Source organism: Dromaius novaehollandiae, chromosome 3 (assembly GCF_036370855.1).
Source record: "Dromaius novaehollandiae isolate bDroNov1 chromosome 3, bDroNov1.hap1, whole genome shotgun sequence".
NCBI lineage: Eukaryota > Metazoa > Chordata > Aves > Casuariiformes > Dromaiidae > Dromaius > Dromaius novaehollandiae.
In genome coordinates this window covers 91,913,161-91,941,038 of record NC_088100.1, presented here as the reverse complement: position 1 = coordinate 91,941,038, position 27,878 = coordinate 91,913,161, and the positions used below count along the sequence as shown (strand labels likewise).

General features: G+C 40.0%; 2 protein-coding genes across 12 annotated transcripts in view; both read right to left on the bottom strand.

The window, feature by feature from the left end:
- BIRC6 (baculoviral IAP repeat containing 6) overlaps window positions 1-8,013 on the bottom strand; it is a 197,715-nt gene extending 189,702 nt beyond the window's left edge. For 7 of the 10 annotated variants that reach the window (XM_026122951.2, XM_064509464.1, XM_026122955.2 and 4 more), the window contains exon 1: window positions 7,580-8,012. In XM_026122951.2, the coding sequence (XP_025978736.2) occupies window positions 7,580-7,829 (250 nt within the window). In that variant the 5' untranslated portion in view covers window positions 7,830-8,012. Of the gene's footprint in view, window positions 1-7,579 lie in introns of all 10 variants that reach the window. The other 3 variants (XR_010388504.1, XM_064509466.1, XM_026122956.2) reach the window with 1 other exon arrangement.
- A 1,762-nt stretch (window positions 8,014-9,775) lies between these two features.
- Window positions 9,776-25,946, bottom strand: YIPF4 (Yip1 domain family member 4). Of its 2 annotated transcripts, XM_064509463.1 has the most exons (7): window positions 25,675-25,946; window positions 22,090-22,249; window positions 19,082-19,253; window positions 16,764-16,841; window positions 15,309-15,422; window positions 14,681-14,784; window positions 12,341-12,479 (listed from the first exon to the last, which is right to left on the bottom strand). In XM_064509463.1, exons 1-6 carry the CDS (start codon window positions 25,757-25,759, stop codon window positions 14,710-14,712), a joined length of 684 nt encoding a protein of 227 aa, XP_064365533.1. In that variant the 5' UTR covers window positions 25,760-25,946; the 3' UTR covers window positions 12,341-12,479; window positions 14,681-14,709. The 2 variants fall into 2 exon arrangements, with proteins under 2 accessions (XP_025978764.1, XP_064365533.1); XM_026122979.2 differs by lacking the exon at window positions 14,681-14,784 and having other exon boundaries at window positions 9,776-12,479; window positions 25,675-25,943.
- Between the last annotated feature and the right edge of the window lie 1,932 nt (window positions 25,947-27,878).

Below are 27,878 nucleotides of genomic sequence, written 5' to 3'. Positions count from 1 at the left end.
GGTTTTGCTCAGAGTAGGGACTTCTCCTTTCCCCTCTACTGACTAGAGAGGGAACCTAACAATAATCTTTGAAAATGTTAGTCTTGTTAACTGTGACTGACAAAAGCAACAAAAAATTAAATAGAAAAAAAATACTATTAAAAAAAAGACAAATAAGCAGCATTGTGCATCATTTACATTGCGACATGAAGCTAGGAGCAAGTAGAAGAGAGGTCAACTGAGGTCAACAGTCTGTCACAACACTTTTCCACAATAACCACAGCCCCTTCCTACTCCTCAAGAAAACACTGCCTATCTTTCCCACTTTTCCTCAAGGCCATCTGCCTACCTTCCACTTCCCTAGCCCTTTCCCCACTCTTCTCCAGCCACACATATAGTTTATCAGAGTCCCATCCCTCCCAGCTCTTCCTTTCCACAGGAGTTTTTCCTGATGGAGTCTCTGTAGCCTGTTGCCTAGTAAACAGAGTTTTTCAAACTCTTCTCCAACAGCTGCCAAATGCTCAGCTGAGATCCTGGATGCTTCACAGTCAGTCAGGTCAGGAAAGTGCAGTGGACCACACAGTTCTCCCCACGAACTGCAGAGTAGAATGAAGAACTGCCCGGCAGACTGAAGGCTATACGAGCCCTCAGTAACCTGCACGTGAGAATGGACACTTGTTTTCAGGAATGCTACTCATTTTCAAGACTACTTAACTGCTAATCAAATTCCCTCCTCCCTCAAGTTACACATTAAAAAAATTATCAGTAGAACACTCACTGAACAGCCTAGCAAATACTCCATGAAGTTATTTTTAAAATAATGATCTTTACATTTATTGTAAACAGATAAGTTATTATTTCCATAACTTTACACCTTTAATCTAGGCAGTAAAAACAAAAGCTGTTTTTTTCCCTCTTGTGCATCATCAGCAACCCATGCTTTCCCTTAATGTGCATGCAAATCTTCAAAAATAAGTGTGTTCCACTGTACAAGTGCTGCATACACCAGACTTCCTCTCTACTTTTTGACTGAGTCCTTACCAAACCTTGCTACTCTTCCCAAAGGCAAGGCAACACAGGAATTGGGCCCATACAAAATCCAACACTTGACTCCACAGAAGCAGAAAGAAGCCACGAATATTGGTCTCCATGTGGACACGGCAAATTAAAGAATCTAAGGCAAGCAGCCTTTCTTGAACTGTCCACTTGGTGATAAGCACTCGGATGACTGCAAGCAGTGGTTGCAATTAAGAGAGCATTAACTATTTAAAGGACAGCTTTCTCACAGCAGAATGCAATACTGTGGCATCAATTAAGAACCATCTGGAAAGTGAAATGATCCACACGTATATTTTTTATTTAAAAATATCAAACTGGTGAGTAGCTACTGACCATAGCAGAACAGAAAACAAGCTATCTCATAACATGACTTAACACAGTCAGACATACTGGAGAGTTGTCCAAAAGCCCATGTGGTTTTAAGCTTTACCTCCAAAAAAGCCTAAGAAACATACTGAAGAACGTCATGCTGCTCAGAAGGAATTAAAGAACTCTCATAACAGAAGACAGACAACTTTGTTTCCCGATTCGAGCGTAACTTGGAAAGAAACACTAGAATAGCAGATCAACAGTTAACACAAGAAGTCAAGACACAATCATTATTAAAAACTTGGGAGAAACAATTAAGGTAAATGTTCAGTCTATGACAGATTTTTCTTATCCTCTGTCTTATAAAAGCCTAGATATATTTAACTTAAGCTCAAGCTATAGATACCAATGCATTCGTAACCATTAAAATATTGTTATAAATAATATTGCTAAGGACTCCTAAAGTGGTTCTACTGAGCCAGTTAACATTACGCTGGGCTGCTCTGAAGGGCCAACCACAGAACAGAAGAGTATATTAGACCCAAACATCATGATGTTCAGGACAGACAAAAAAAAAGAAAAAGGAAAAAAGAAAGAAAGAAGAAGAAAATCAGCACTTCCAAGAAAGACAAGGATGTGCAATCCAAAGCAAAAACTTCCTCACACTGCTGTTAGGCAGAGTCCCACAGAGATTTATCTGCTTTCTTTCAAAGTGTTCTGGACTTGAACTAATCAGTTCATTCTGCCAGAATAAAAGCTAGATTTCAACTACATTTTGTACAACACAGTATATAACGCAACTGGGAGATTAACTGAAGGGTTCAATCACAAACACATTAGAGCTTGTTTTGACCAAAGCAGGACCAAGGCTGAAAAAATCAGTATTTTCCCCAGGACTCTTCATATCAATGAGAAATACATCAACTACCTGTGAGATGGAATAGAGCAGGACGCCAAAGCTCAAATCCCTCACACAGAGCACAGCATTTCCTCTCTGGCTCAGTGACAAGCAGACGCATTGCGAGATACCTCTTCCTGCAGAGGACTTTTTTCAAAGTCCATCTGTGGAGGTCTAATAAACTTCTGCTGATCTGACATTAAAGCATTCTGCAACCTTTAATAACGCAACTCTACTGTTGCACTGCTAGCCATGAATCCATCAGTCCAGCTATGAACGACCTGTAGATAAAACAAGAAATCTTGGGCTATCTTGCCTGGCAGTATAACATATGCGCCATTGTGCGTTATTACTTTTGGATCCCTGCAATAAACATAATAATGCTAGACACGCACATGCCTTTGCATTTTAAGTGTATGTGAAAAGACAAGACCTTTAGTTTTACCCAAAGGCTTCTGCAAAAGATAGTCCAGATGTATTTCCACAAAGCCTGCAAGTGTCAATTAACAGCGTCTTGATAGTCTGGCAAGCTGCATGTCAAGTAACAAGGGATATGTGGCATTGTCTGGTTAAGTGAACAGCCAAACAGAGCACACAGTGGTCCGGAATCTTTCTTGGGATAAAACATTGAATTCAAATCTAACAGTTCTGCTACACTGTGGGATAGCAAAAGCACTTTTTTTTCCCCCTAGTACTGTAGGCTTTTTATACGAATGACCTCTCAAGATCATGTAAATCAATGGAATGATCTCTTTGAGAAGAGCTTGTCACAGATCAGCATGTCATCCAAGTCCAAACATACTCAAATACATGACAGGCTGTAATAGATCACTAGATCTAGTGCTGTAGCAGATCACTAGACAGTACTCCCCACGTGATGAGCAAGACAATAAAGGGGAAAAAAACTGTATTAATAGCAAGAGCCCTTGTTATTAATAGGATTTTTTGTCTTATAATTGAACAAGCAGGTGTGTTTGGAAGATGAAGAACCTCACACCAATTCTGAGGAATGAAGAAGGGAATAATTTGAACAGTAACACCACAGTGAGCTTGAAACAGCTGAAACTGTTGATAATGTCTTCAGGTATTTCAAGCCTGGAATTGGATGGCAGATTCCACCAACTGATTCTTGCTAAAGATTTTAAGAAGTGTGCACCCCATCCATGACTTCCAAGTTGAAAAAGATAATGTTTTTGCCTTCTGTATCACACAGGATATGTGTGATCATGACAGGAACCAAAAAGAAAAAGAACTGGATATACCTTGATTCATTTCCAGCACTCCATAATTCCAAGTTATCCAGATCGCCTGGAGACAAAGAAGGACTTCCCAAATGGAACACAGACACATTGGCAATGATATTAGAACTTGCTGCCACAAGGTGAAGCCTCCTGGGCTGGGATCTATTTCCTTCTAAACTCTCCTGTCGAAGAAACAGGGGTTGAAGGCCAATAATTCAGAGTCTCTGTTTCCCCTACAGGAGCTGGTATACATACACAATGAAAACAGCTGTTCTCAGATCCTTCTCTGTTAAGCGCTTAAGCATGTGGATTCAAAAGTCTGTATTTTGATTACTGTTTGGGCCTCTATAGTAATCTAGAAGCCCTCAGCTATGTATGAAATGCTGTGCAGTCGAATAAATGAGACTTCAAATTCAGTGCTATGTAAAATTCATCTAGAAAAACCTACAGAAAGATTCGGGATGCTCAAAGTCCATCAAGCGTTGCATTTCAGCTTCTCATCATGTTCCTGGGCAAGCTTCTCTGGGAATTAGAGTACCGTTGCAGTTCAAGCAGTTTTCTTATTTTGTTTGTAAATAAGGATCTGATGAGTCAAAAAACTCTGAAGACTAAGAGAGTCACCTGAGATTATTCTGGAAGTTTGTTTTGCTTCCTTTGGGTCTTTTGTTTGGCTTTTTTTGTTTTGATTTTTGAGGGAGAAGGAAAGGCTCTTCCTTAGTGCTATTTTTGAAGATTGATATTTGGATCATTCATGCTCTTTGGTTACCAGTGTTCAAATTGGAACTGGAAGCACACAAATACTTAAATGCCTAAGAGGGAGAATAAAGTACTTGGTAGATTAGTGTGGCCCAGATGCCAAACTAGTCCCAACATACCACTACTAACAAACACGCAGAAATGCATAATATCCTGTAATCACAAGAACTATCCTTGTGTTTCTTCAGTCCATCTCTCTGAAGCGTATGTTGTGCATGTAACAGCCTTGGCAGAGTAGAAAGGACAACTGCATCATCAGGTAAGACAAAGACTGATTTTAAAGGGTCACCTGCTTTTCCCCTCACCAATGGTATTCTTATTCACTACCTCACTCCAGGTTGTTTCAAATCATCACTTCACCATCTTGAACAAGCCTACAATGCCCGTAACGGGAACAGATTCAAACAGTGCAAGACAGTCGCACAATTTTTGGAGACAGATCTGGTAAAAATTCAGTGTTTATAAGAGCATGGAGTGTGAGCAAAAAGCACGAATACTCCTCCCTGGATTCCTGCAGTTCAGAGTAACAATCCCTGGATCATCAGATACAGCAGATTTGTGACGTTCACATGAGAAACTGAAGCATACAAGCCAGAGACCACATTCTTATGTTTGGAAGCATCAGGAAGATCTGATCTATAGCTGAAAGGTATTTCGACTGTGGATCTTTTGTCTCGTGCTTTTACACACCAAAGACAGCAATTTGCATTTATATTCTAATGAAGGCAGCCTCCAGTGCTCTACCAGATTCAGTATTCCACAGGTTCAATCTTTTCACTGAAGAATGGGCTCAAAGCTTAATGTATTGCCGCAGTGAACTGCAACTGCAGATAAAAGCAACATTCAGGCTTGGTGGTATTTTTTTTCTTTCCTTGATGGAGGGGGATCCTTTTTCTTGCTCTGCTTTGTAGAAAGAAAGGCCTGCTATGCTTTGTTTCTCTTTGGTAACGAGCAACAGCATTTCTGTCCAACATAAATCTTTTGGCAGGGCAAAAGAGCTGCAACCCCAGTTACCAAGGAGGACAGTAGTCTCTCAAGAGAAACAGTTTTAATTCCCAAGGGTTCTATTTTTAGTTGTAGCACCAGAAGTCCCTGTAGCAATCATATCCTTTAACCTGTCATTTATGGCAGAGGGAGCAGGGATAGGGTTGGTCTACAGGTCTAAGTGTCCATCTACTACAATCTCACATTGAAAGAGCTCACGCTGTGCATGGAGTAGGCAGATACCAGAAAACGGTTGAATTCTTTTTTCCTCCTCTTCCCAAAGAAGGGCTGAAGAGGCAGAGAATAAGAATGAACAGTCAGTAACAACCAACAGACACCTACTACTAAGACGAACTCGATCTCTGGCAGGCATCCCAGGCTGAACCTATGAGGACATTCACTTGAAGTTTCTTCAAACTAAACTAAGGTCATAATTTTTTTCCAGTAACATATCTGCTACATTAGCAGATAAAATTTGGGTAGATTGCAAGCAATTCAATTGATTTCTTGCAAGGAGGAGTAGAATCCATCTTTTACGGCCATGCTGACTGTCACAGAGACAGACTGCCGCTAACAGAAGTATACACACAATGCATGTAACAGAACCAAAGCAATAAGTTATCCTTAAATAGTTACTATCTAGAGGAGAAACACATTAACATTTGAATATTAACTTATATCTCCTGCATGAATTTTATCACAGAAAAGTGAGAAACAGCTTAGACTTTGATTTAAAGTTCACTTCTTTTTCTTTTCAAGAGAATTAAACACTTCCTATACAAACAATCCATTACAAATTAAGTCTTTGATTTATGTCCTCTTCCTCCACAATTCAAAAGCAATTCTCAAATTCTGGCATTACTTCGAGGAAAAGTAAGAACTGAAGTTATGAATAAAAAGGCACTTATGAGAGAACAAGGTAGAGGAGAGGGAATTACACCAGCAGAGTGATCTGAACTCTGAACAAAGCAGGAAACACCACGCAACAGTCTCATCCCCATTTGCAACATAAGAGATATACTGCAAAAACAGTTGATAGCTTATTAGTAATTCCACAGAACTTGCTTTTTTCTTTGCTCCAACCACTTAACCTTTACAATGTGTCTATTTTGATTGGTGACAGGAAATCACTGATTTTTGTCCTGTTCTCTTCAGTTTGACATTATAATACAGTTGCTGGTTCTCAAAGTGAAAATATATGTATTATCCAAACTACGACATCTCTGCACAATTCTTGACACTACTAAGCCACATGCAAGTTATGATCATCAACCCTCACTAAAACCACCCACCAAAGCCAAATCTTCTTAAAAACATCCAGCTAAACAACCCTCAGGAGAAACTGAAAGTGGAAATACATAACTCATTAGAAACAAATCTTTCTATACTAAAGACTGCTCTCACAACATATCAAAAAAACCCCACAATAATCTGACAAGTACCACACTTCTAAAAAGCATTAGTGAACTGGGGAAAAAAGCTGTTAAACACATACAGATTGTTTTCTACAGAGCTGGTTTGTAAATAGTGTAAAAACAGCAATGGACAATAAAGAAAGTTGCTTCATATTTATGAGCATGCTACAGTCTTAGCTTCCACAAAGTCAGTAAATAATCATGCCTCCTTAACATAATAGCAAGGATACTATTACTAGCACCAGTGACTGTCAAGATACTCAGCCTGGAGAACTATGCAAGCATATAAAAAACATACTATCAAATAACTTTAGACAGGATTCTGAATTTTAAATTATTCCAAACCATATGATAAATGCCACCTTTAAGAAGGTAAACCTCCTTAATATACCCAGATTAAAGCTCAGTAAATAAACACACTGCAGTATCGGATAACAATAAGAACGAGAACTAAGCCTATCCAGTATAGCATACCTGTTCTGCTCTTTGGGAGATTCAACTCTGTTATCCACAGGAACACTTGGAAAACTAAAATAAAAAAATACTGCCCTATCTATCACGTTTCTCCATCATCATCTAATGTTTTAATAACCACGCCAACACATTTTACAAGAACAGAAATGCCTCACTACTATCTACACAACTCGCTCTGCCGGGAAGGGCAGGAACCATTCAGGGTTGAAAAACAAGTAGGGGGTGAAAAAGAGCCAAGGGAAACCCCCGGGACGAACGGGCCCGAACCAAGCCCGGCCTCGCACTCCGCCGCCTCCCCACGCGGAAACCCTCCGCCCGCCGCAACACCTGTTTCCAGGCGAGCCTCCGGCCACCTCCCGCAGGCGGCTCCGCGGGCCGCAGCGCCGCGATCGCACCCGGCCCCGCGCGCGGGGCGCCGCGGCCCGCTCCCTCCGCCGCCCCGCGGCCGCCGGGCCGCCTCTCACCGTTGAGCGCCGACGCCTGCAGCGTGGCCCCCGAGGTGCCGTCGATGACTTTGATGGCGCCGCGGGCGGTCACGGCCAGGATGGCGTTGAGCGCCGGGTGGTAGCACAGGCTGCAGAGGCCGTCGGCGTCGCAACGCAGGCAGCCGTCCCGCAGCAACAGCCACTCGCAGGGGCCCGGCCCGGCCGACACCGGCCCGGGCCCGGGCCCGGCGGGCGCCGCCGCCGAAGAGCAGGAGGCCGCCGCAGCCATCTTCCCGGCCGCGCCGCCGCCGCTCAGGACAAGAGGCCCGGGAGGAGCCGCTCACTGACAGTCCCGAGAGCCGCCGCCGCCGCCGCCAGTCACCATCCGGGTCCGGGGAGAGGGGGAAAGGGAGAGCGCCGGCGTGAGCAGGAAGTGACGCAACCGCGCCGGATGCGGAACCGACCGCAGGCCTGAGACCGGCGGCGGGAAGGGGGTGGGGGTAGTGAGAAGGACGGCGCGAGGAGCCGTTCGTCACAGGGAGGGGCGGGGGGAAGAGGAGAGGGGGTGGAGCTCTGCCGCCGTCGCGCGCGTGCGCGCCCGCGCGTCGCCGCCCGGATTTCGGGGGCGCGGGGGCTGCGTAAGGGGCGCTGCTCCCCTTTCCACTTCCTCCTCCGCTTGCGTGTTCTGCACGCGCGTGCGCGGATTGGGGGCGGGGGAGAGGCGCGGGCGGCCGTTGGGGCGCGGCGGCGGCTCGGGCCAGACGGCCTGCAAGCGCGTCCTTCGCTCCGCTGCGGGCGGCCCGGCCCGGCTGGGAGTTTACCTGGGTGCCGAGGGAAGAGGGGGCGCCCTCAGCCGGGCTGCGCGGTCTCCCCTTGCCGGCCGTTGGCGGCCGTGGTGCCGGCCGAGCAGCGGCTTCGCCTGCGGCCTCGCAGGGCCGCTAGGTGCCGTTACTGCCTCGCGCTTAACTCCTGCTCTTACGTTAAAAGTCGGGGTAGTTGCTCCGTTCGGGCTTTTTTTTTTTCTTTTTCTTCCCCCAGGGCCTGAACTTGGTCAGTTCGCCTTTCCTTGAGCTTTTGTTACAGTTCCTGTTCTTTGTGGTGTAATCAACACTTCAGTCAGCAGATTGTTAGTAGACTAGAATATTTGAGTGCTTGTACTGCAGTAAAATAAGGATTGTTTTCATCCTGTGAGGGTGGTTTTCTATTTGAAGAGCAATGTAAGAGTCGCTATGTAAGTTGTTTCTTAGTAGGTACTAACTGAAGATTGCCAAGTGCTATTCTGTAACAGCTTTATTTCAGAATAAAAAAGAAATCTCCCTCCCAAGGTTACTGGCTGAGGAGTTTTTTTGCTCTTGTTGTGGGTTTTTTTTGTTGTTGTTGTTTTAGTGGGTGCAGGTGTGTGGTAATTATGTGACATCCCAACCTGAAAAGCTTCCCCCCATTGCCGGAGGTAAGGATGGAGTCTTCCTACCCATTAAAGTACTTCATTTTAAAGCATTCTTTTCCATGCTTTAAAAAATTACATAAATATAATAAAACCTCATATATTGTAATTTTTTTTTTCCCTTTCCACCCACTAGAATACCAAATGCAGCTTGCATAGGTAAGACTACTTGTAGGCATTTTCTAGCTGTGTTTTAAATGACATGTATGGCTAATGCATTTGAGCAGCTTTTAGCCTACTGATGATCCTCAATATAACTGAGTTTCAAATATAATGCAGCCTTCTACAGAAGAGTGGTGTTTTTTTTTTTTTTTATATAGGACCCAAATTAGCACAGGTTTCTGTAGCAGGAAAATGATTTAAGAAAATCATTCATGTGTTTAAAAAAAAAAAAAGTACGTGTGTGTGAGACAGGGTAATGAAAATCATCCTGAAAGCAAAGTAAGTACCTTTTAAGCTACCTCCACTACTCCTGTGAAACACTGAAGACTGGTATGGGCAGTAACAACACTCAAAGCAGAAGTCAAGTTGTATGTTGTCCCCAATTCAAAGCAAACTGCATAGTTTTGAAGTAGGTATAGTTTTTCTCATAAACAGTAGAATGTTTGCCTGATTGGCAAAAGAGGGGAAGAAGAAAAGTAATACTATCTATCTGCTATATACAGAAGATCATTCAAGAAGAATGTCTCCTTCTAAAGGTATTGTATGTGTCTATCTGGGGCTGAGGTGTTTCAGCTTGGAAAATGAACTTTTTGCCAGACACATAAGTTGCCATGCATGACAAAGAGAAGTTGTACACTTATTATCCCCAAAATTTATTTACAGCCTCAGAGCATGAAATTGATGACAGATATAGGAATATATATGTGTGTTAATTCAGTAAATATAAATAAGCTTTATACATTCTGTAAACAAGTTTAATTCAAAACTTTTTATAAAATACATCTTGTATTTACACACATACCTGATCTAAAAATATGAGTTCACTGAATGCAAAGTTATAATAAACTATCAGAACCATCTGAGAGCTGTTTGTGTTTCTTTGCACAGCATATGCAAAAGGTGAACCTAAAGATACTTTGAAATTAAAAGGTGCAAATCTGCAACTGTGTATAAAATACATACTATGTTAAGCGCATATCTACATTGCATATTACACACATGCCAAATTCGAAGAAAAGAACAGGTAAAGTTGCAACTCGAGTTGTCACAGAATGTTAGTACAGAGGAAACTAAGATGCTTGGAGAAATGTGATGAGAATACAGCAGGAGATCAAGTAGAACACTTCTGCACCTCTTGGGCAATATTCCTAGTCATTTCAAATGCACAGATCCACTATGAATGTCTACTGAATAACTATGCAAAGAGGAACTAAGCTTTTAAGCTTTCACTTCAAGCTCTCTGACAGCCTAGTAACCTCGTTATGTGTGCTTGCTCTTAAGATTTGATGTAGGTACACGTGAATTCTCATGGCTTGGTTTTAGTTTTCAAACACTAGTTTGATAATCCTGAAAACCACACAAATAGAGCCATGAAAAACAGACCATATTATACAAGGTTCCAATGTCAAAACAGAATTATACTGTTAACATGCACTTTTTCTTATACCCTGCTAACGTGCATTTCTTAATGTGGCATGAATACTCTCAAAACACTTCCAGATAGGTATTTCATTTTTACTCTCACTTCTTATGACATAAGATAATAGTCAAAATTCTAATGAGTTAGGTTTCAGTGAGTTGCCAGTATAACTGGTTTAGTGTAATTCCACAGTTCCTTCACCAGAACTTCCACAGTAGGCTAGAAGTTTAAAGACAATAGGAGCATCAGCCAGAGCAACAGGCTGAAGAAGCTAAAGGTTTGTGGTAGAGTTGAATTTAAATGTATATTTACCATCAGCAATGACAGATAAAAATGAATTACTAAAATGTCAACTTACGCAGTCTTAAAAAGCTGTGAAATTACAGTTCTGATGCAGAAATTTGTCCATCATGGATCAAAGTTGTATTACCTTGTCATGGTTGACGTTTTTATTTCCAACATAGCAAACTAAGGATAGCAGGAATGCTTTCTTTTTAAGGAGGACGCAAGTTACGCAGATTACTTGCAAATGACTAAGTAAAGTTAGTGCCATGCAAAGTGAACTTCAGTGGAGTTTCTTTGTGAAGAAACATTACCATAAGGATCATTACATAAGCAATCAACACAGTACACAGGAAATATTTAACATGTCATCACATTATTACATAATCCTTGGATAGACAAAGTTAGTGCAACTGTAATTGTTACTAAGGGTATAATTCTGCCCTATTTAATGGGGGGAGAATCAGGTCTTACAAATTTTTTTTATTTTGCTTTACAATGGATACACAGTATTTGGAAAACAATAGATGCATGTTAAATACCATGCTATTAAACACAAAACAGAACAAGGTGTTATAAAACATAGTTAGGGAAGCATTTTTTTTATTTTGTGATCATAAAATAATATTGTTTAAAGATCTCACAAATTTGATAGAATCTTTCTTTTCCAACATTAAGCCAGCACTATAGTTGACAAAGTTGTTTGCCTGTTTCTCTCTAAATTCAAACTAAAATAATTTGATTCTGTAAATAAGCAATTTAAAGAATTATGTCACGCAGTAAATGCCTTGCTCCTTTGGTCAGAAATAGTAAATGAAGACTTCAAATACTTGTATTTTTAGTTTTTAAAAACCCAATATACATCCTTAACCAAGGAGTATTTACGCTATACGCAAGCCATAGATACAAAATACACAGTATATACATTTTTTCAAAACAAATTGGAATTTATAAAAACTCAATAGCCAAATCAAAATAATTGAGGCACTAAATTAAAAGCAGTATCTTCATGTCTTGATTATACAGACTATTCTGTGAACAATCAGGACTGTTTCATAAATATATATTATTATCTACAGAATTTGCTGTGCCAAAAAAGCCAGCTGTGTTTAAGCTCAAAAGAAAAATTGCACTTTGAGATTGTTAGAGTTAACTTCTCATTTTTCTCCTCAAATATAGTAATCTGGTCCTAGTGCTTTTGGCACAGGTATCAAGCTGTATTTTTGCTACACTTTGTTATAAAACACAAGGTTCTTGTATTTTGTTCATTAAAATCTGAAGAGAGTCTTAAACAAACCTAGAACTTTGATACAAATCTATATAGCTACAATTGCTTCATTAAATAATATACACAAATATGCTTTTCGATCTTAAAACATCTTGACAACTGGATACAAAACAGTCACTTGTACTATCTCCAGCCTTCTTAGTCTTATGCATTATCAGTCTGCAAGTGATTAAAATATGGTTTCTGGCCACATTCTTAAACTAGATTACACCCCGGTGTACAAAGACAAAAAATAAATGTACAGTAAAAAGATTGGATAAATTAGAAGGGGTTTCTTGGTCTTGAATTCTTCTCCAACTAGTAATGATGCAGCACTGTATGCAGCCCAAAATACACCGAACAACTGAAAAAGAGAAGATAAACAATGTTAGCTGTCATTACAAGAAAGTATCTCCAGCTACCAACATTTAAAAAAAAAAAAAAGTAATTCTCTCAATACAATTAAAAAGAAGCCTACAATTTCTGGAAGAAAATTTTAAAAAAAGAAGACATTATGCATATAACTTTAGAGAAGCATTTGACAAATAGGCATATTATTTTGATTTGAGGCAACATTTCTACTAAAGCAGGCAGCTAAGGATCTAGAGTAAGTTCACGCAAACCTAAAACATGCAGATACCGTACAGCAAGCTGTAAGCTTACATACACAGATGGACTGAAACTTCATTGAATGAACAGCTTTTCAATCTGCCCTAACTGCCTTCAGCTTTTAACTCCTCACTTTCTCCACCTCAAATATATACACAATTTTGCTTTAAACAAAACAATCAGTATACTTGACTCCTCCACCTCCTCCTATGATTTATACTAGAGGGTTAAATTACTACTTTCTACATCAGGATTAGTTTGGCTCAAAAGCTTTAACTATGGTGCCCCCACCTCAAGGTATCTGAAACACACATTCCTGTTCCTTTCAGATGCAGTGAGAAGCCTCGAAAAATACAGTCTGTATTACCCATGAAACCTCCATGCCCTTATCGCGTATTCTAATACATGACCCACTCGGGGAAACCAAATCTCCTTGAGTCTGAATTCTCCTGCTTTGGATGTAAAAATCTCACTTGCTAAATCAAGAAAGAACCAATTTAAAAGACTCGTAGAAAGTAACATTACCTATGAATATCCAGTATGTTATATGAAGTTAGCACACATATGATTTAAATGTCTTGAGACCAGAGAACTTGACTCAAACTTCAGACAAGGTTATAGCAAAAAGTAATCGGACATCTACTATCCTCTAGTAGCAACTTGAATATTAACAGAAACAGTAAAAATACTTAAAACTGAACGGTATGCAAAAGGATCATAATCTATGAACAGCAGGTCCAAGGATCTGTTCAGTAAAAGGCAGACATACTAAGACCTGAGCAAAGAACTTTCCACAGTTTTGTCAGAGGAGCTCAAGTCCCTTGAAGGATGGTTTTCTGTGCATGTTTTTAATCTACACAGGCAACTACTGCAGAGTTATTTCAGAAAAGCTAGTACCTGAGTGATTTTACATTGGCAAAGAAGATACTCATGTACAACTGTGATCTTTGCAAGATAATTTTACCTTTTCTAATACCTTGATTATCAAATCTATGCAATTTAAAATAATTTGTATTTAAATAAGTTAGTAGTTTTATGCATGAAGTAACAAAAATGAGCAGAAATTTTTAGCTATTATTAATAACAAAGAAAGCCCAAACAACTGAGAATCAGAGTAAATGGAATTGCTTAAACATTTTGATTTAATGTGGTTAGAACTTTAGAGAGACCTATAAAACCTCAATTGGCATTGTTAAAAAAAAAAAAAAAAAAATTAACTGCATATGATTGCATATTTCTGCTTTTGCTCCCTAAACTGGGACCACAGAGACAGACAGGAAGGAGAATCAAGATTATCACCAGATTCCCTAAAACACGTTAGTAAAACTGCACCAATAAAAACAATTAAAGTACCGTACCTGAGAGGTTTTACTGATTGCATCTGGAAAAGAACTGACTGGAATTTCACTATAAGTTCCACAACTTTAGGGCTGCAAAATATTTCCCCAAGTACAGAGGTCCCAAGCCAAGACAGAAGTAATACTTATCACAGGAAAAGTAGTTTGGCTGTATGGGGCTTAACCTGCTTTTTCACACTAATAAATCAAAGATAAGAACCTTGCACAGATTTGCCCTGAATTTAATGCAAGACTGATAGCAATAATCATGTGATTGAAATTTCCTTAACCTATATTTAAGTTATGCATTAGTTAAGTGCCAAGTTAGTAATCTGCTTTCTGACTTTAGCACTTAATAGTAGTTACAAGTTATCAAATCACAAACACACTAATTTTCTTATTCTTATTTTACATACACCTAAATTGTACTTCAATTACATTATTTACTGGCAAGCCAACAGTAAAGAAATTAATCAAATCAACAGAACAAGAACCCCAAAAGTTCACTGGATAGCTAGTAAGAGAATTTTCTCAGTCAACCTTTCCAAAAATTCAACAATAATTTCAAGGCCTACATAAAAGCTTGTATGAAATATTGGAAGTGTTCAATGAACTTTACGTAGCTCCAAGATGTCTCAGGGAACATTGCTAGTTCCATAAAAGATGTCCAACCGCAGATGATATCAAGAAAGTTATTCTTCCTTTGTGCTTTACATTCCACATCTGCAAAAACAGAACAATACCTACCTTCTCAGAAAAGCATGTTGAGAGCTTTATCCTGTTACCATTATGGGAAAGTCTCAGAACAATGACTAATGGCATATTCATGCTGCAATAACTAAAAATAAACTGGATGATAGGGGAATGGGTAGAAGAGCTTACTTCCAGACTCTTCATTTTGATGTTTAAATATACATCCTCTTCTACAAATGATAATCCTATTTATTTTTAATGCAACTACTATAACACAGCAAAACACTTAAGTAGAAACTAACCTGATTAACAACAGATATTTTTATAGCAACAAGACCGTATATCCTAAGTAAAGTATTCAGAAGAAATATTTAAAACAGAATCTGCTTCTCAGTGTTATCCATCATGCTAGCTAAAAGGATCACAGGAGTTCAAGTTATATTTATGAATATTCTGACAGATTGTTATATTGTCCTGAACAGATTAATACTTGAAGTGTTAGGATAGTGACTTAAAAATAATTACAAATTCTCAGTAGATGTTACTGAACTTACCTTTATTAGTGTGGAAACAACTTCAAATGATCCAACCACCAGAAGTACAGGTGCTATGACAATGAGGGGAAGTAGGGAATATCCTATCACACCAAGAACTTGGCCATAAGCCACCTGAAATTTTCAAGCACATAACAACAGGCTTTGTAGTACTAATCTTTGTCACCAAACACAATTTGATTTTGTTATGACAGAATCAAACAGCCATACTAACAATGTGCTGGGTATTCATGAAATATCAGCTGAAGGAGCTTGTTATTTGGCCCTGCTAGGCTCCTTGGATTTAAGTTACGAAAAACAGTGGTCAGAGAAGTGACTGTCTTTCAAGCAATCACCTGTGGCAGCAGATCCTTCACAGTAAGCTGTGCAGATCCAAAATGATCCCTCTCTTTCTCCACAGTTTTTATACTCTCAGTATCTCACATGTTGCGCAACAAAACAGATTGATTTAAGGGCATCTGGATTATGCTGGTATATGGAAATCCAATGCAATCACATTTATGAAACCTTTTTTTTCAGAGCAGTTTTCACAAAAAAGTCACTAGCAAATATAATCACAAGGAAAATCTAAAAAAAACCAGACTAAATGTAAACAATGTAGGAAGTCTGCAACACTAGTTCTTCATTGATGCAAAATGTACAGTACAAACAAAAATATCGCTCAATATTTAGTTCTTCAAAACACAGTTCAGTGCATTTTTTTAAGCTGCAGAGGCAACTTAAGAAGTTTCTACCCTACTGACTGCACCCCTGTAGCTGTTTGTGGGTCTAGCTGTAAGCCATTTTCTGTTGTTTATACCTGAATCACTTGGTGACTCAATTTATAGATACAGCTCAAACAGCTATTCCAACCCTGCAGCTGTGCTGATGCAAGTAGCTGGAGGGAGGCATGTAGGCCAGAACTGCATTTGGTTTCACAGTTGAAGAACATGGACCGAGTTTCATTCTGTAGTGGGTTTACATTGCATCAGTCCAAGGAGGAGAACAAATGCTGGTAGGTGCTCTACCCAAAAGACTATCACATCAGTGCTAATATCAGCCCCACCAAAAAAAAGGGAAGTGGGGGAAGGGCTGCGTAGGCAAGGAGAAAGGGTCCGATTGAGCTCAATGATATAAAACTTCAAGGCACTTCTCTGGAGAGGAATTCAGCTCTGGATCACAGGCACTTGTCAGAATTTCTGGGACTCCGTGTAAGAATTTCCATATTGTTTATCACATCCAGCACTCCCTATGCACTGTACAGAAAGAGTAGTTGTCCACCTCTGTATGTTAGATTCTACTTTGGAGGCAAAGATCCTAGAACATAGGTATTATAGCAGCATCCAAGTTCTCTGTTCTTAACTGGTTACAATGTCTAAAGCCAGGCACCAAGGCAACCCAATCACTGCTGAAAAAAGTAGCCATGAGACTTTTTAACTACCTCTCCCTCCTTCATTTCCACATATAGTTACTTACTTCTCCTCCAAGAACCCTGGCCAATAAAAAAATTGTCAAGGATCCAAATATCCAAATAGTTATAATCCAAGAAACAACCTTAAAAGATAAAGAACAATTCATTAATATTAATAATTTTCACTGCAGTCAAGAATTTTATTATGCAAAAATGAATTCAGAATTGCAGCAAATATATACAGTTTTACTCTGTATTACAGTGGAGATCAAGAATAAAATTCAGAAATTACATTTATAGAATCACATTAATTATAAGTTTGGTGAACAAGAAATGCTCAGAGGAAAAAAATATTAGTGTTTAATCAGTATTGTAGTACTGTATCACAGAAGACAGAGGTTAGTTAATCAAAAAGGCTAAGATCACCCCAGTTAAATCTTCGCTAATTCAAAGCTCAGCTGAGACTTAGATTTTATAGCATGGAAAAAATAACATGTTTCATTCCGCTAAACAGAAGCCAGCATCATGCTGCCTACTCCAAAAAGGTGGGCTCAGACAGGTTTTAAAGGACAACCCAAACCAATAAAAAGATTTGGAATTCTGCTTTTTTCATCTTAGAGATAGTATTTTATTCTTCACTCGAACAAAGAATGCTCAAAAGTGGAGATCGGACTTTAACTCACACAACAACTTGATGACAATTTAAGAAACAACCTCAGACTCCTGAGCCAAAGTCAGTACTTATTTTTCCTTTATTTTTTCATTGCTCTGTTCTTAAACAGAATAAGAAATCTTAAAATCATTCCTTGGTTTAACAGAACCTTCAAAGTAACTTAACTCTTCTTGGCTTTGAGCCACTGGGAGATCAGAAGTGGTGCTCTCCCTTTTGAAACAACTTTTGCAGAGAGAAACAACAACCTCAGTCAAGTCTTTGGATTCCTAAGTGTACAATGGCTGCACTTAAAATGAAGATTAGAAAGTTCAACTTTCTAGCTTAACTAAGAGTTCTAGATTCACAGAAGAATCTAATAGGGGATGATGTTCTTTACAGTCAAAATCACAGCACTATTTCAAAAAAAATAAACATAAAAGCTTTATGCTATTTGTGAAAATAGGGCATGGCCTCCTTTTACATCCTGCCTTCCTCTACTACGTAAAAGAAGAGAACCAAATTAATGTGTTACAGCAGGAATGCTCATCTCTCGCCTGCACACAGCCCGCCATTCAGTTTATCTAGTCAAGCTGCTGTCATTCATCTTGTTGCTAGCTACCAGCTTTCACTACTCCCTCCTCACACATATACAGTACTCTTGCCCCTGTAAGATAAATCCACATTAGATCTACCAGTCATGTATGCTTGATCCATCACAGGATCAAGGAATTGTCCATGCTTTGCCCAGGAGACAGCTAAATGGTCCACTCAGAAGACCTGAATAATACAGTGTTTTAGTCTACTCATTTTAAGTCTAATAGAAACAAGATATTTGAGTGAATTCTTAGTCAGCATTTGGTACACCATATGGTAGCCAGAAGTCACAAACTGAATGATTTTATCTCACCATTCACAAAAATTTTAGCATAAGCATATTCTGTTACTTTACATATGACTTATTGTTATGCTATGCTGTATTTAAAACTATATATATCATCATAAGATTTATGAAGCAAGATGCAATTAACTATTGCCAAAAGATGACCTAGGGTCACATCCAAACTGTGACCATAATATTACTTCTCTGTTTCAATGCAAATGTAAATTAAAAAAAAAAAAACACCTAACTGTTTATGAAGGCCAATTAAATCTGCACAATGCCTCTAACTAGTTATTCACCCTAGAGATAAAAGGAATTATGGAAATATTCTATTGACGGAGGAAAGTTATTTGATTGTAATTGAATAGGGAGGACAAAGGAGGACAAAGCACTAATGAAGATAAAACGTACTAGATAACAGTTGTGATACAGCATGAGTTAGACAAATGGCTTTATTTGTCAGGAAATTAAAATTCATGGCATCCACACAAATGTTCTTTGGTAAAATTTTTAGTAATAAAAAAGCAAGTTTAAAAAAAAGTCACAATTAAAATGGCAAGATTCACTAATATGACTATAATTATATTAGTATCAATCCATTTCCTCCAGCAAACACCTCTTTCCTTTGTTTTACTCTAAAAAAAATCTGACATTTTGTCATGATTAACTTTATCCACGGGCAATTTAATACAGTTTAAGTTAATATCCAGAAAGACAGCAGTAAGAAATGTATTTGGAATATCCTACATTAGTATGTGAAGAAAGGACTTTCTATTTATGTAAAAATGCAAATTATTTAGCAGTCATCTCCCCAGATTTAATTTATATTTCTTTTTAGGTAGAAGGCTTACCTTGAATTGTCCATATAGCGAAATCATTGAGAAGAAGAGGACAACTGCCAGAGGACCCCAAAAATCTGGATTGTCTCTCACTACCTGCCTATTAAACCCAAGAGATGGCATAGGCATCAACACACATCGAATTTTGTAGTAAATGTCCTTCAGATCAATGTCCAGTTCTTCCCTGAAATTGTAAAGCAAGGGAGCATTACTATACACCACAGTAATGAAACAGATCATAAAAACACATGTTTAGGGGCAAGCAGCAGGTTTGTAGAACACAGTAAGGCTTTCTGACGCCATCACCGGTAAAGGAACAGTTCTTCTAAGATATAGCAACACCTTACCCTTATCACTCATTCAGTAACCTTCACGCCACAGATAGATATACTTAATTATACCAAAATAAATTCTATGGCTGAGAATTGAAAATATCCACAGCACATCCTAACAGTCTATATTAAGAAAGTAGATCCATTTTCTGACATGCAGGAACATACATGGTACATTCATACCATTGTAAATGTTCATGAGTCAAAGACATATAAATACATTCAAGTAGGATGTCTAGGTGTATTCCTGTGTTCAACAGCATGCCATGAGCATACTTGTTACGGAAACACATTTCAAATTCTACAAGAAAGAATACCCTTTCATTCAGTAAACCTAAAACATCCAAAATACGTTTCACCAGGACAAAACAATTTTTTAATTAAGATGAGGTTTCACTTGCTTCAACAACAGCAGTTTTCACCACACCAGTTTACGTCAAGTGTTTAGTTACTGGCTTGTTTCCAGTATGGATAAGAATAAATAAAAGCTGATTAAACCAGCAGTAAGTTTAACAGCAGATGTTGCACCTCTTTAATTGCCTTTTCCAGTCTTTGGCTACAAACTATCCACAGGCAGCTACAAATTGACCAAAAGCTTCTTCCCACATAGGAGACTCTTAACTGGTGAAACTCTTGCCCCTACTGTCCTAGCATAAGAGGAAGGAAGCAGACTTTCCAAATAACAGCCAATTCCACTAACTTACATCAGTTAAAGAAGCAGTTGTATCTGCAGAACACTAAGACAGAACTCTAAATTACAGTTTTCCCTATGCAGTAATGACTGAGAAGCTCTGAAGAGCTGCAAGAGATTTCTGGCAGATATCCTTCTGCTCTACATTTAGGAACATCTCTAACACAGCTGGAAAACTGGAACTGTATACTTGAAGTCTGTTTATGAAAGTTCTGTACTAGACTGATTTATGAGTTCTTCTCAGAAAAGTTCAAGCAAGAAATAAATGCAGTAAAAACATGATTCATTGCAATTTCTCTTTCAAAAATGAAATACTGCTTGTTGAGTCTCTGGAAGCATTTATGCTATTACTGAAGCTATTTCTGGATTGCTATTACTAGCCTGTTCCTAAATAACAAAAAAAAAAAAGAAAGTTAATACATTCCTGAATCTAAGGAGTACACTAAAAGCATCTATTCTTCCTCCATCCATCTAAACAGTCAGTAAGCAGTGCTTTTGTATTTCACTCTGAAAGCTGTGTAACAGTGTTTTCCTTTCTGGGATTAGTTTTTTGTCATTGCCTAGGGCTTCTGATAGTTTCTCACATGAATAAACTGTCTTTCCCATGAAGCTTACAGTTACCTCACTTAAGAAGGCATGGCAGCTGTTACAGGAGAAAAATGTCATAAGCAAGGTTGCTCAATAAAGAAGAAAAATCTCACTCTATTGAACAAAATGCTTTCAAAGACAACATCACATTGGTGAACTTTTCTTAGCTGCTAGCTGTTCTTTAAAATTGTAGAAGCATTCAGATTACAAGCCTTTGTTACAACACACACCCTGGGAAAAGTCAGAACTGAGTAAGAACTGCTACATAAAGTCAAATAAAGGTTCTCTCTATTAGGAAGATTATATTCATCCTATTCCCTATAAAATTATCCTTTCCCTATCATGTCCTCCTTGCTTCCAACAATCAGCAGCTTAGGACTTAACTGCCTTTGAATCACAAACGTGGTGTTGTGGTATACAACGCTACATAAAAGAGGGAACTGGTATGTTGTCACCCCAATATACCATTCTATTTGTTAATTAAAAGTTACGTATGTACGCAATAGACTTACTCACACAGGTGCTACTTCTGCACATCCTAAGTTGTAGCACTTTTCAAGTAGCAGTTTCAGTATTAAGCTCTCCAAACATTTGCTCTCTACCAGCACTTTCATTTGAACACTTCAGAGTACTTTTTAAGGCATCATTCTCTTTAATTAACAAAGCAAAATATGGAGACTCTGAGAACTAAGTCGCTTAGCTACAGAACAAGGACTAAAACCCAGCCTGCCTCCTTTGCAGTGTAGAAACCCTAAGATATAAACTTTTTTCCCCCAACCACGTTCCTGTGAACAAGGGAAGCAGAGATTTTCAACGTTACAGTCATTTTTGTCTTTAAACACTAACCCTTCTGATACAACTTTATAATATAGCATTAAAGACTATAAAGTTTGCAGCCCCTAACTTCTTACAATCCTGTTGTAATGATTATGATGATTCACAATTCAACACAGCAACTTACAGAATTTGTTTAACATTGATTCAATTAACACAAGTTTCCACAAGTGTCTTAACCTCCGATTCCCTAACAGCACTAAGAAACTCATACCATCAGCACAAAAGATAGAAAAAATACAATCTAACTTTTAAACCACAAGATCAACAGATAAAAGCAGAAAATAAATTAGTCTAAATTTTTATGCTTAGATTAATAAAATCTGGAGGTTATTTCCTCCGTTTTCATTCCTTCCCCATGGTGAGTAACAAGCCTCTCTTTTACACTAAAAATAAAATCCATAATGAAAAACATTTTCATTCCTGCACCAGAAAGCAGACTTATTCCTCAAGTCCTTCGTCAAACAGAATTCTAGTTGCAGCAAGAGAGCGTGGGACAGTTTAAGAGTTGAGGAGCTGTTTGTTTTTCCTAAACAGCTAATAAAGATGGATAACCAAAAATAATTATAACATACAGGAGTGGCTTGTTATCTTCTGGGTCATCATCTTCTACTTCCAGAAGCCAGCCATACCCTCTCTGTCTCAGGAATGTAGTTGCAGTAGATTCTTTGATGAATTCTCCTCCTCCTCCAAGATTTAGCTTAACATCTGGAGTTGTTATGGAGCCACTAAGATCTTAGGGAAAAAGGAAGAGAAAGATATACTTTTTTATGCCTTGCCAAAAGCCATTTGATTTCAAAATTATTGGAAGATGAACAACAGACATACAAAGCTACGTGTGCTGGTCATCACCATGAAATAGTCAAAATTATAGAATAAAATTATACCCCAAGATGTACATAAATTGAAAGGGTTCTTTCAGTGTTAATGCAATAGCAACTACATTGTTTTATATCTCAAATTAACAAGTTTTAGCTTCCAGACTAACTCTGTTGTTTTGGTGACACAGTGTTATGGTACAATAGGACAGGCTTCAGTTAGTGTTCTTGCACATGCTCTTCCTCATGAAAGGAAAACATCTGTATATTTTTATTTGTAGCCTGTCTTTAATACAGGTCAAAGTGTTAAAAAAAAAAATTACTATCAGAGATCCTTAGGCTCCGCTTTTCTCCAGCCAGTAAGGAAAGATGCAAGGGGTCCTCCTTAACATACTACAATTTTGCACTGCCATAGTACTAACCAAAACAAAACAAATAAAAAAGAGCAATTCAAATATATTCTGGTTGTACGTATATATCACAGAAAAAGTCATCAATAATTTTCATTAGTGTTATTCATATATTGTATTCAGAGTTATACACAGTTGAAAAACACACAATAGTAACTTAAAATACAAGTAGCTTGAAAAAATGAAAAAAAAAGAATGGGCCTAAAAGAGGAGAACAGTCATTCTTTCAAGAACTTACGAATTTCATTACTTGCTAAAAACCTCAAAAAAAACAGTAAAATTTTTGTACAGATCTTGCTACAAATATATTCTGATAGGCAAAGCCTGTGTACTCATCCAACTCGTTTTGTTTCACCAAAGAAAGTCTTTTTTATTTCTGTAAGTTTTTAAAAAACAAAAAAAAGTTCCTAGATACTAATTTCCCAAATCATCTAGCCTATAGCAAGTACTTCTGAAAAAACTTCTGCAACACATACTCATAGAGGCAAATCAGGGTGTATCGTAGATTAGACTTGAGATATTTTCTATCAAAATGCAAAGTAATTTTATAGAATCAAAATTCATATAACAACTCTTTTATGGTCTTCAGTCAGCATGCCTGAAGCATTCACTTAACACACAGTATCACAATTAATTTAACAGAAGTCTCCTTCCCAAATCAGCTTGCTAAGATACTCAAGCTTAAATTTAAGCTTCCCTATAAATGCTTTCAACAACTTCATAATCATGCAAGTTAAAGATCCACTGCTTTGTTTCTGAGAACACCATCTGCACAGGATCCTCATAGAGATCTCAGTAGCTTCAGGAAGGGATTGTGCTGAAACTTGCATGAGCAAAGAGCAAGTGCACTGCTCTGATCACACGCAAGCCTGCTGCTGTTTACAGAGCAGAAAAAAGAAAATGTATTTTTCATGGCTGAACTTCATTATGGAGAAAGCCTCACGAGTTTTCTAGTATCACTAGGACCTTTTTCCTAAGTATTTGCAAAGCAGTGTTACATTGTTGCCTAAGCAAGGAGAGGTTTCTTGCCATTCTTTGTGCACAGCTGTGGCCATCAAAACCAACATCTGTAATAATCCTGCCAGCCATCTATTTCTTCTTTCTCAGCCATGAGTGGCAATCCACCTTAAGGCAGGAAGACTTCTACACAGCCTTACTTACTAAGACTCCTCCTAGCAGCTGATGACTGATGAATACCTAATAGCACAGTTTTTAATCATGAAGCCCATAAATGTGATCTTAACTCTAGGTAATGTTTTGCAAGGCTGCTTCTCAGGTGGGGCATAAAGCTGCAGAAACCAAGAAACACATCTGCCACCCCTCTTCCATTGACTGGTATGAAACTGGTAACAACAGACTAATCAAGCGCTAAAGAACCTGCCAAGAATTCATGGTTCTGATGCTTGCTATAGTGAGAGTTAAGATGCTTTCGTTGCTGCTGTCTGAGGCAGAACACTGTATAAGCAGTACTGAGGTCTCTCATATGCCTCACCTCAACTGTGCATTCCAGAAAACTACCTTTCAGGACAGTCTTTTCTCCTAAATTTGAAAGAGCAATGTAAGAAATATGATTTAAAGAATAGGCTGTTTTCTTGTCTGTCCACTTAACTGAAGACACCTCTTCACCATTTACCCCCCCCCCCACAAACACTCCCTACCTCTCAGAGAAATGAAAGATGATAAAATAGCTTATGCTTTCATTCTTTGTATGGATCAAGATTTCTGAAATTAAGAGAAACAGTGAGGCATGTAATGTTTTTATTTAAAAATATTAAGATGTTTAGCTTTGCTTATGTTCTTGTTTCTTGGAGTAGGCCCATACAGCACTTTGCAAAGAGCAGTACATTTGAGCAGGCCTGAGATCACACCTTGTGCTCATGAAGAATACAAAGCCAAGTCCAATCCAGCACATCCTACTAGAAAGGAGGCATGGGTCCAGCATGCTATTAATGTTGTTCAGCAAATATTTTCAGCTAGGTTTCAGAGTTTTCATGTAGAGGTACATAGATTCTTTTCCAGACCAAGGTGAAAGAAAAAGGAAAAAAAACCTGCTCCAGATTGTTCTTTAGTGAACTTTGCAGTTCCTTTGACATGGCATACTAGTCCACTACTAAAGAGTTAGGCATTCTGCAGAAGTCTTCCACCTCAATTACGCTTTTCCAGGGTGGGGCACATAAGTCAGGATTTAAATGGTTTCCTACTCCTATTCACAACTAAAAAAAGTTGTAACTAAATAAACATACAAGGTGAAAAGGTGATTATTTAAACATGCAGAGCACAAAAGATCATTATCTATCAAAAAAAATAGTAAGATGATGGCTTTTTTATGTTTTCACAGTGTTGAAGCAGATCTTCCTGGACAACAGCAGACAACAACAATTTGTGCAGCAGTCAGGCAGCAGGCCACACTTCACCCCCTAAACTACACAGTGCTCCTTTTCCCATCATTACTGAGCTGTAAGAAGACATGGCACAGACACTTTGGAACAGCAGTACATCGCAGGCAAGCTTACAGTGCAATCATTAATAGATACCAAATCACACTTCCAGCAACTTGGCAAAGAGAAGCAGCCCATGACAGCACTTGACATGTCAGGACGCCTGGCACAACCCCAATTACGGCATTCAGAGAAGCAGAGAAAGCAAGCACCAGGGCCGGCTCTGCCACGCAGATAAAGCCGCAGCCCGCCCTCGCGTTACCCACCGCTCCCGGGGCAGCGGAGCCCCCGTGGCCCGGGCCGGGGGCTGGTGCGACCCAGCCACGGCGGTGCTTGACCCTGCTCCGCCCCCAGCCACGCCACCAACCTCGGAAGTGGGGAGGGGGGAAGGAAACGAGGGCACCTCTTGCATCAGCGGCGCGGGAGCCTCCCGCCTACCCCCGGCGACAGGCCGGGCCCCTCTTCCGGGGGGGCGAGCGCGGCCCCGCGCTCACCTTCGGCATCGGCCGAGGAGACGAAGGTGAAGTCCCCGTTGCTGGGCGCATAGAGCGGCGGCTGCTGAGGGCCCGGGGGCTGCATCTCCCCGCCCGCTGCAGAGCCGCGGGGCAGTGGGGGCGGCGGGAGGCAAGCGGCACCACGGCCTAGAGCCTCCCCACGTCCCTCCCTCGGCGACAGCAACGACCCAGCTCACACCGCGCAGCCGCCTAGCAGGGCAACAACAACCGACACCACCCCCCGATTGGCTGCTTGCAACGCGCGCCGCGATTGGCTACTACAGGGCCACTTCTGACCGGCTCCCCAGCTACGTCCCAGGGAGTGAGGTCACTTCGACTCCAGTATAAGCCCCCTCCTGATTGGACGAGGCGCAATCCGGCGGAGGGAGGTGGGGAGGGCGGAGACACACAGGCTCTGTGGTTACGCCGTCCCGCCCCTCCCGCCCTGCACGCATGGCTCGGTTTGGTTCCAGCCGTCGCCCTGCGCGCGGCCGGCTGCTACGTCATCGGCCGGCCAACGGCTGCGGCCGGCCAACGGCTGCGGCCGTCCCCGCGGCTCCCCCATGCGTGGGACGAGTGCGCACCCTCCCGCCGTAACCGGGGGCGGCCGCAGCCCCTCGGCCCCCCACATGAACAAGCGCAACGGCCGTCCTTCCCCCTCCCAGGCAGTACTGCCTGCTGGTTATACGGTTGTCCCCGGCGCCGTTAGTAGCCGTCCCCATGCGGGCAGGTCCTGAGCCCGCCCCGGCAAGGCACACGTAGGAAACAGAGCTGGAGTCCTCTGGGCCCTTCGTAGTGCAAAGCCGCAGTGATGGGAATGGGAGACTGGGAGTTTGGGGCTGCACCCCAGAGCTCAGTCCTCAGTCCTGCTCATGCATGCCCCTGGCTAGTGCCCTGTGCTGTTTAAGCTGCTCTGCTCCAAGATTTGCAGGTGACCTCTGTAATAAGTTGGTAAGATAAACGAGCACCAGACCAAAAATCATATATCAAAAGATTTGCTGACAAATAACCTTTCAAAAATAACTTTGGGTTTTTTATTTTTCTTTGACCGTTGAGGAAAACCAATATCCCAAATACTTTCCTTCCGCTATGGATATGAAAATATGAATCCTTCCTTTTGATTGATCAAAAAGGATATGCCTCCATCTATCCATTGACAGTTAATATGGCTCCACCTCCCCATATCATCATGGTCATCTGCAAACCATTTGCTTATTTTTTTCTACATGCAGTCCTAAATCTGTTTTGTTATCCTGCATCCTTTCTCCCCTCCTCCAATTCTTACAGCTTTTCTCCCTCTCAACACCTGCATGCAGCTTTCATATGTTTGGTGCTATGGCAGGCCCTTCTGTATTAATGGTGCCTTTGGTAGTCCTACCAAATCAGGGCTCCACAAGGGTCAGTTCAACCTAATATCCCAACAGACTATTCTCTCAGACCTACTGTTCCAAGGTTTCTAGACTGCTATCCTGTAATTCCTTTGTCTATGAGGAAATCTGGCATAGTGACCAATCTGACATAGAATACAACACACTACATATACTCCAGGAAAATTGTCTTTTTGGCTCACAGTTTTTTAATAGATAGAATGGAATAAGATCTAAAAACTTTTACAACAGTGTAAGCTACTGCATCCAAAGTAACTCCTCTACCAGGGCTTGCTAGTAGCAACTCTGCAAAAGGCTGCAAAGCATCACCAAACATACTGTCCTGCAAAGAGTCCTATGTAGTACTAAAGAAGTTTTTAAATAATATGACTGAGATGCTGTTGCCAATCCCTGGTATAACAAGAGGACAAGCACTATAGCTCTGTATGTGGTCTATACTTTGAAGAACCAGGAACCAGGGTCTCTCTCTTGATGGGTTCAATGATTAGACCTTTTACTTATTAAATTAGGCAATATTTAGCTTACTAGGGTCTTCACTGAAGCACTGAAATAACACTAAACACCCACATGAAATCCTGAGTGTATTTTCCTACTTGCAACCAATTAAACACGTGGGTTTAACTTGTATTTTATATAGTTGAGTGGGAGGAAGGGAAGGGAGGAGGAGAGAATGGAAATACAGTAACATTTAGTAACAATCCCTAACAATCAATCTAACATTACCAAGTACCTGTGTCATAGCTTATGTCCTCGTTGTACCCACTAAATGACCGATGAGATGGGTGGTCCTGACTGTCCTTTAGTAGCTCCTGTCTG